Here is a 9,934-nt window from a genome sequence, read left to right as displayed (position 1 = left end):
TTTAAACCTAAATTGAATTCGAGACCCAATAAAACCAACTTTAAACACTAAAATAGTAGTCAATAGACCACTGCCACTATTTATATTATTAAAACTGAAATATATTTCGAAGATAACTCTTATTTCACTTTAATATTTACCAACTTATGTGACTAAGTGAATAATTATTAATTAATTAATTATGTTGTTAGCAATCTATCCAATAATAGAGAGAAACATATTCTCAGATTCTTCTCTGTCCAATAATGTAATTAGTATATGGTGGTTCATTTCGTTTACATGAAATATTTTATTGTATTTTGTTTAAAAAATAACCATACATGTTAACGGTCTTTTTTTGTCAGCAACATAACATATTCATACAGACTTTGTAAACCAAATTGGTAGTTCCGTATCCATATGGACAACAAACGACGTTTGTTAACTGTTATTTGTATCAAATATTTTGTGAAATTTACAAATACACATATTCTAATTAGTCTAATTAACTTTCCTTACTTACCGGGCAAGAGCACATCAGATTTAGAGAAATGATATCCTTTACCTTTTTCAAATTTCTTTACATTGATAACACTTTTAATTTCTTCAGACTCATTCCAAATTTTTTTGGCCATTAACAATGAAGAGGATGAATAATGCTTTCCAAAATATGAATTAATTTCATATAGTCCAAAGTTTCTATTTTGAATATTTTCAACACCTTTTATAATGCATTCATGTTATGGCCTAATTTGTTTTAAAAAAAGGCAGATATGATGTTTGGAAACAAGATATATTGTACAAAAATTGTATATGTCTCCATTATTTTTAACCATTAAAGCTTAAATCTTTGAAACTTGTTACTTCAGATCTCAGCTGAACAGTGTTAATATTCAAGTTAAATCCGATTCAATTTCAGGTTTGATCTAAATTTCGATCTAAATTTGTTGATCAGTCAACCGCAACACGAAAACTTAAGAACACCACACAACTGTTTACCCATATTTCATTTTTTACATGTCTAGAGAGGGAACAAAACTCTCATCATCCATTATTGATCAATTTGATACAATAGTTAACTCATATATTGTTTCTTTCAGGTGTTACTTGTTTGAAGAGCTTAGTAGAGAAGGTTACAACAGTGAAGATGACAGCGACATCGCGTACTCTACCAATGATACTTTGTCAACCAGAACAAATGTTCGTATCCTATCCACCAATAGAAAGCTATCAATCTCACGAGCTATTGATCGCACCAGATCTCTCTCTTTCTCTCTCTCTTAATTTTCTTTTTCTGTTTGCTATGTTTTATTCTCTCTCTCTCTCTCTCTACATATGAATAAGACGATGGCTGTTACAACTGTTAGAGCATCTTACTCTTATCAGATGACCTGATCCATTTTAATCGACTCAGCCCAACTTCTTGATTAACAGTTCTTGGCTCATCATTCGTGTCACCATCACTAAGCCAACTAAAAGGCCTAGACTGAAAAGCAACAATGCCTCAAAATTCTTCTCCTTGTTTTAGTCTTCAGTCTAAACAAGCATCCCTACCTTTTTCTATGTTCCGATTAACCATAACTGTGTCTGAACCTTTCAAAAAAGAGTTATACAACTTTCACGACGTACTACGCCCCACCAACGAGTTGACTGTCATCTACCAGAGCAGGTTACAAGTTAGGAATGTCGCTGTCGTGTTCACTGTCATCTACCACAGGTGTTACCTGTTTGAAGAATAACACTTTGAGAATCACAATGCAACCTGGACAGAATAAATCTTAGAAACAACATTTTTTTCTTAGACTTACTTTTGATCTCTTCTCTTAGAACGAAACTTCCCTTGACCTCCAAACCTCTTTTCTGGTCTTCCTCTAATAGCCACTAGAGCCTCTGCATTTGATCTTGACCTACTTGTGAGGCTTTTCTCATTTAGTTCATTTTTTTTTTAGCTTAAGCTGATGTAGTAACATCCTTAACCGTCAAGGCTTCTTTCCAGTTTCATACTTCAGCGTGTGTACCAACAAATCATATTGAGGAGAAATACTTGTGAGGATTTGAATGGCTTCATGTTGAGGCTAGTCAGATCATCAGTTAGCTTTAGATTTTCTTCAATACTCTTACTCTCCACTATTTTATATCTTGCAAACTTTGTTTCAATTATATGGGATTTGGTTGATTTTTGGTTTGATAATCTCCCTCTAGAGCTTTCTAAACTCCTAAAGTTGTTGTTACTTTCATGACCTTCCTCAAGACCATGTTGATCAAGCAAGAGCATATCAGATTCCTTGTGCTAGTAGAGAATTTGGCCATGCCTGAGGATCTCTAAGCATTGTGATTAAGTTCTTGCAGTCCATTCTAAAGGTCTGATAGGTAGAATGACGTAGCATACTTTCATTTTGCAACCAAGTTCTTCTAGTTCTGAATGCAGAGAGGAATCCCTTCTTCTTTGATTTCTTGAACCCAAAAGTTGGATTTTTCCAAACGCGTCTTTTTAATTCCATCCACATCCACTAAATTCCGATGTAGAAGTCCAAGAACCATATACCAAACATATATTCTACAAGCATACAACTTGTGAATCAATAATACCTGGTGACTGAGCCTCTAAAATAGTTGTTGCATGTGCCAAGAACCAAGCATTACATTATCCCTCCACATGTCTAATCAGCTCTAGTGGGTGTCTGCCAATTCTTCTAAATAATTTATCATTTCGTGTTTTCCAAAAAAAAATTTATCCAGAGATAAGGATCTCTATCAAAACCGGATCCTCAATGTTGTTTTCCGCAAGAAGAGATAGTCCATATTAGTGTAGACACTCAAGACTGGAATATGTTCGGAGTGTGCTCGATAAGGCCCATACTTCTGAAACTAGAGGGCATTCAAAAATTGCATGAGTCACATACTCATCAGGTTCTCCACATCTAGGACACTGATTATCACATCAAATATGACGACGTACCAGATTCTTTGTTATCGCTACATGATCTGTTACCATTTGACATATAAAATGTCGCATATTCCGAGGAGCATTAATTTTCCAAACGAAGATTTGAAGCTTAGTGATACTAAGCTCTAACTATACTATCCCAGTTTCATGCTTTAGGATATTTCTAGTGACTAAGTATCCAGACGTAACAATATATTGATCACTATTGATATAGCTCCAACAATACGTATTTCGATGTGTAATTTGGCTTATGGCCAAATTCCGTATTAGCGGTATGTTCTCTGGCACAACAAAATTCTCTAGTATTTCCACATCTCATTCCTTTGAATCATCTCTAATAAGTATGAACATTTGTAGTAATTGACATGATTCTCCTACATATAATTTTGTCAATATACCAACTAAGACAATCTCTAATGTATTTTTCTCTATAGAAAATAAATTCTTCTCTCTTAATTCATTTAATTTTACTTTTATACTAAAAAAATATTTAAAAAATATTTTTATGTTTTATTAATAACACATTTATATAAAATTTAATTATTAACCTTATTTATTTAATTTTAAATTTAATTAAGCATATACTATACAAAAAATATATTTCAGGGTGCATAAAAATATATAACAATAAATTTTGTTTAACCATCAATATCTAGCTTTATCTCCCATAAATAATCAATAGGTATTTCTCACAAATACAATAGAATTTGTATTTTCCATCTTACGTTATATAAATAAATAATACTATTATTAAAATATATAAATTATCTGTATTAACTTTTTTGGTTATTTTCCAAAAAAAGAAAAGAATTAATGAGTAGCATTTTCGAAAATATCTCTTCGTCTTCTTCATTACGTCGTTATGAATTTGCAACTTTTATACTAGCCGCCTTTGATATCCGTTCCATAATCTTCATTATTTATGCGTTTTAAACATGATTAAAACATTAGATTTGTAGATTATATATATATACTGAGTGATTTTGAACTTTAAAATGATGAAAATGAAGATTTTCATACCACTCTGCCTAATTCACCGAGTAGGAGCAAATCACTACGTTCATGAACCGCCGAGCGTTTAACTTCCATAAAGCTGGCTGCCGTAGTCGTGTTTTAGAACAAGGGTTAAAATCATTTAAATAGAATCTCTCTCACATATGGGGCTATTAAATTAAAATCCATGATTTTCTCTAATTCTAGAGTATTTGCATTTTTAAATAGAATAACCTTAAACTAACATAAATTTTATCTTCAATGATTTACTTTATATTTACTCAAAATAAATAATTTTAAATATTCTCTTTTATTTTATGATTGATACCTTTTGTTTATAAAATTTACAGTTTGGTTCTATATATTTGATTTTTCACAAAATTTTACGAATTATGATATTGTATATTAAGTATTTATTATATTAATACATTACAAAACGACATGGTCAAGCGGAACAAACATTAATCTAAAAAAATGACATGGTCAACAACACGATCAACAAGCTTCTCCATCTATTTCATTTGGATAATATTTTAACAATTTTGGTGGATCTTTAAACAATTTACCAAAATATTAAGTAATTACTCTTTATGGTTTTAATTTTAGGTTATGTTGTCTATTTTAAATTTAGTACTTATTTTCTTTCGCTAATCTTATAAAAACTATATGCTTCAAGTGTTTCATTTTTTTTTTTGTTCTTACTTCAAATGTGATAAATAAATTATATGTTATAAAACTGTTACACAAAAGTGATAATAGACTTCAAACGTATATATACTGTGTTGGATGTAATTATGTATCGTTTACATAATTAAATAATGTATATAAAAATAAAAAGATTAAAAATTAAAAGAACTAAAATATAAATAAAAATTCCCCTCGAAAATAAAGTAAAAAAAAAAATTGAGTTAGTCTATATTCATAGAGTAATTTTATCCACTACTCTACTGTAGAATCACTGTAGAATCGGAGAAAAGAATATATTTTATAATAAAATTCATGGTATAAAATAGAATAGGTTTAGAGATGCTTTTATGCATACTTTTTTCATCTCAAATTTTGATAACCATTATAATTATTTTTTCTGGACATGCAAAAGTAAATACACGAGTCTTCCAATTTCATATATAGCAGGAGAGATATTCATAAACTATTACAAATATATAAATGAAAATATTTAAAACAAAAAAAAAGTTAGTAACGCGGGCAGATACACACGATAACCTCCAAATAAATATAAAGCAGAAAACTGAAGAATTGCTCACTCACTATACTCAGTCCTAGAAAACAAACACGATCGTCTCTTTCTCTCTCCTCTCTTTCTGTATCTCATCCCTTTCAGTAATGGCGATGATGGTGGAGAATAGCTATGGTTACGGTAGTGGAGGCACCGGAGAAAGGATACAGTTAATGGTGGAAGGTCAAGGCAAGGCGGTTCCTGCGCCGTTTCTGACTAAGACGTACCAGCTTGTCGATGATCCAGCGACGGATCATGTCGTTTCTTGGGGAGACGATGACACTACTTTCATCGTTTGGCGTCCACCGGAGTTTGCTCGTGATCTTCTTCCTAAGTACTTTAAACACAACAACTTTTCTAGCTTCGTTCGTCAGCTCAATACTTATGTAAGTAAAGCAAAAACGATTTTTTATTTTTTTCATATACTTTTTGGTTGTTTTTTCTTTTTCTTTTTCTTTTAAGGAACTATTTTTATTTGGATTCTAGGGTTTCAGAAAGATTGTTCCAGACAGATGGGAGTTCGCGAACGAGTTTTTCAAGAGAGGAGAAAAGCACTTACTCTGCGAGATCCACCGGAGAAAAACATCTCAGATGATACCAAACCAACACTCTCCGTTCACTACTCACCATCCTCCGCCGAAGATTCCATTCTCCGACGGCACTTCTTTCTTCCCTTTACCACCGCGTGTCGACGCCGCCGCTGCTTCAATAGACGACCGTTACTGGTGCGAATCTCCGCCGCGGAGACCACGAACCATACCCACTACCGTGGATGCGCAAGTCACCGCTTTAACCGAAGACAACGAGAGATTACGACGGAGCAACACGGTCCTAATGTCAGAGCTTGCTCATATGAAGAGACTATACAACGACATTATCTACTTTGTTCAGAATCATGTCAAGCCTGTTGCTCCAAGTAACTCTTACTTACCATCTTTCCTACAGAAACAGCAACAACCTCCTCCTCCGCTCGATTATTACAATAATGCCACTGTCCCTAATCACTCTCCTCCTACTTCTCAAAGCTCCATTAGTGTTCTTGAAAATGAGACTAATTACAAGGAGAATAATACGAGGAAGACAAAGCTTTTTGGAGTTTCATTGCCTTCTTCCAAGAAAAGATCACATCATTTTTCACATCAAAGTAGCAAAACTCGACTGGTGTTGGATAATTCAGACCTTGGATTGAATCTCATGACTGCTTCTACACGTTAAAAGTCTTTTTTTCTTTTCTTTTTTCTTTTATCTCGTTAAGAATCAGCATTATTAGCACTTCTACTAGTGTACGTTTATGATGGACTTCGATCTTACTTTTTTGATTCTCTGATTAATAATAAAAAAAATGGTAAACCATGGAGAGAGAATGTGAAAGCGCGTTGTGGAAATCTGTTGTGGTGTAGATTTGAATTCGGATCCCTTAGAGATCTACGGAACACCTTGAGCATCCTGATTAATAATCTTCGTTTAACTTTATGTTATTAACTTTTGGCTTGTTCTGTTTTGTGGAAAATGAGAATGTGAGTGGGGTAATGTAGATATGCTTTTAGGTTATTTTTATCATGCATTTTCGAAATTTTCATGTGTATTGGACCTATCGAGTTTATTGATTTTTCTTATTTAATGCTTTCACGTCTTCTTTCCTTGCATGTGTTTTATTTTTATCTCTCTTTTTTTTTTATCGATCCACATCATCTTTGCCCCAGTTTCTAGTTCCCAGGAATTTCTTATTTAATAAAGCACTTTTTTTTTGTTGTTTTGCAATTTTAGCCACCCAAAGAAAAGCCTTCAAATGGGCTACATCTTTGATTAATAAATTGGGGCACAAAAGGCTGGTTTCATCTCCAACTGTTCAATTTAGTTCAGTCCTAACTTCTAACAATTTTGGGCCTCTTCAAAAAGTTCTTTAGATTGTCCTAGTATTGGCACATATTCCAAACAACCGTACTATTATTTTGTAAATTGATTTTGCTATTTTTCATATTCTCTATAAAATTCTATATTTTATGTTGAATTTTTAATTTTAATAAATAATTTGATTAGTTTTACATTTATATTATGTTTAGTTTATTAGTTTTGTAATAGTGATACATCTATAATATTAAAATAAAATCAAAACATAAAATTAACCTTATCTTCTTTTTCTCCCCTAAACTCTTAATTTTCTCTGTTCAACAAAAACTTTTCAGATTTTCACATTTTCAGGTCCAGTAGTGTTCTCATGTTTGTAAATCTTTTCGGTGTGATTCTTTTAAGATATGTCTTGTTTAAGTTTTGTCTCCTACTACGGTGGGAATTTTTTCTTGTTTTAATGGTGAAATCTAAAGATCTCTTAGTTTGATAACCTAATCAGAAAGGAGACGATGTTTAAAACGGGGGTTTGTCCTTGTTTCTAACTTGGCATAGACTTGAATTTCTCTGTTTTTGGTTCCGGGTTTCTGCTTGTAGACACAAAAGATTGTTCATGCCTTTCAAGTCTGTATCTTGCTACTTTTTTGTTTTGTTATTGTTGCAGATCTGGGCGTTTTCATTTCGGCATAGATGATTCATCTACCAGTACTTTTCCGCTTCAGTTGTATAAGTCTCCACCATCGCTAGTTTGCTCCTTGTTATGTTCTCTCGAGAAGAATATATTGCGTCTTCGTTCTGGCTTTTCCTTGCAGTCTCGTTGGCTACGCTTCTCCGGAGCAATATAAAGAGATCTCAAGATTTGGATATGTCAATGCTTTCCTTGGGACTCCGTTTTCGGAGCAGTTTATCAAGGCCTTGTTGGGGAAATGGGCATGAGGCGCTGCAGAATGTAATGGTCGTGTTCCCTTGACCTTGTGTGAACCTGTGAGGAAAATACTTCGACGATGGAATGATATACAATAAACAATAACTAAATAAGACAAGCAATTTTTACGCTGGAAAACCTCCACGATGTGAGAAGGAAACCCAACGGGACCGTAGTCCACTAAAAAATCCACTATATAAATGGGTTTGAGTACAACCACGTCCTTCCTATTCAACACCCTGAACAGAACAGTGACTCTAGCTACAAAGAACTATTTCCAACACAAGAACAACAACAACAAGAGAGCAACAATAAGAGCTTCAAAACATACAGCCAAAAGATGACCTCAGCTCACTAGGATTCCGGCAACCAGAGACTAATCCCACCGTTCAAATCCAAGATGAACAAGTCAACAACACCTCTGCCAAATTTCAGCTCAATCAGAGAAGATCCAACCGTCGGATTACCAAACACTCAAGACATCAATGTTGAAGAACTATGAAGACCAGTTTCAGTAAAACCCAGACAACAGGAGATCCAACCGTTGACCCCACTGACCGAATAAGCTTCCCACAAAATATCAGCCCAGACTAGATCCGTTTGACCTTCCAAATCTGCCTTGAAAAACCCAGACGAAATCTGTCTTCTTCTCTCATTTTCTCTCTTTTGTCGAATGAGTCTTCTTAAGCACAATTCTTTCTTGTGCCAAGTCTTTCTCTCTTTTAACCACACAAATTAGGTTAAAAGACTTTGTGTAGTGTCTCACTAACCCCCAAGGCCCAATACTAATCTTATGGACTAATACCAATAGCCCAATTTCCAAGTTTAGTTATTACCAACCAAACCCAATGTGTTTCCTCCATCTAGAAGGAATCCAACAAACTCCTCGTCCGACTAGGTGGAGGAAACAACCATTCCGGCTATCCCTCGGCATACTTCAAGCTTTCCCCTCAGTAAAGACTTTGTCATCATATCATCCCCAATATCATCCGTATGAACTTTCTCAAGTTCCACTTCCTTAGATGCAACCACATCTCGTACCCAATGATGCCTCCTCTGAATGTGTTTTGATTTCGAATGAAATGTAGAATTCTTTCCGAGACAAATGGCGCTTTGACTATCACAAAGCAACACATACTTTTCTTGCTTGAAACTGTTCTCTTCACAGAAGTTCTTCATCCACAACAACTCTTTACAAGCTTTAGTTGCAACAATGAACTCTGCCTCAGTGGTAGATAGTGCAACACACTTTTGCAGCCTCGACTGCCATGCCACAGCTCCACCCGCAAATGTTACCAAATAACCCGAAGTAGACTTGCTAGAATCAACATCTCCAGACATGTCAAAATCAGTGTAACTGACAAGCAAAGGCTTCTTACCCCCAAATGTAATCTCCAGATCAGAAGTCCCTCAGAGATATCTCAAAATCCACCTCACAGAATTCCAATGTTCTCTTCCAGGATTGGAGAGAAACCTACTGACAACTCCACTGGCGTAGGCTAAATCTGGTCTTGTACAGACCATGACATACATCAAACTATCCACTGCAGAAGCATATGGACCTTCGCCATATCTTCAGACTTTGTTGACTGCTCAGTATTAAGTGTGGAGCAAGAGGAGTACTCAACACTTTAGTCTTGTCCATGTGAAACCGTTTAAGTACTTTTTCAATGTACTTCTCCTGAGATAAGTGAATTAGCTTCTCACCTCTATCTCAAAAAGTTCTCATACCGAGAATCGGTTTCGATGGATCTATATCTTTCATGGCAAAGGACTCACTTAGCTGACTTTTCAGCTCCTTAATTTTGTCCATGTTCTTGTCCACAATCAACATGTCATCGACATACAACAACAAGATGATAAAATCATCCTCACCAAACACCTTCACAAATACACAATGGTCTGAATCAGTCTCTGCATAACCATGCTCCCCCATAACAGACTTGAACTTCATGTACTACGGCTTCGGTGCTTGCTTCAATCCATAAAGGCTTTTCTTCAAGCG

General features: G+C 34.6%; 1 protein-coding gene across 1 annotated transcript; it reads left to right on the top strand.

The window, feature by feature from the left end:
- Nucleotides 1-5,209: 5,209 nt before the first annotated feature.
- Nucleotides 5,210-6,509, top strand: LOC106310514 (heat stress transcription factor B-4-like). Its single transcript, XM_013747746.1, has 2 exons — nucleotides 5,210-5,542; nucleotides 5,643-6,509. Exons 1-2 carry the CDS (start codon nucleotides 5,264-5,266, stop codon nucleotides 6,369-6,371), a joined length of 1,008 nt encoding a protein of 335 aa, XP_013603200.1. The 5' UTR covers nucleotides 5,210-5,263; the 3' UTR covers nucleotides 6,372-6,509.
- Nucleotides 6,510-9,934: the final 3,425 nt, after the last annotated feature.

Source organism: Brassica oleracea, chromosome C8 (assembly GCF_000695525.1).
Source record: "Brassica oleracea var. oleracea cultivar TO1000 chromosome C8, BOL, whole genome shotgun sequence".
In the NCBI taxonomy this organism is placed as follows: domain Eukaryota; kingdom Viridiplantae; phylum Streptophyta; class Magnoliopsida; order Brassicales; family Brassicaceae; genus Brassica; species Brassica oleracea.
The sequence above is the reverse complement of the archived record's forward strand: the minus strand, read 5'-3'. Positions and strand labels throughout refer to the sequence as shown.

Excerpts from the sequence above, each read along its gene's own strand:
- LOC106310514 (XM_013747746.1), top strand. The coding sequence starts at position 5,264 with ATGGCGATGATGGTGGAGAATAGCTATGGTTACGGTAGTGGAGGCACC. Across the intron at positions 5,543-5,642 it reads TTCGTCAGCTCAATACTTAT|GGTTTCAGAAAGATTGTTCC; the intron begins GTAAGTAAAGCA and ends TTTGGATTCTAG.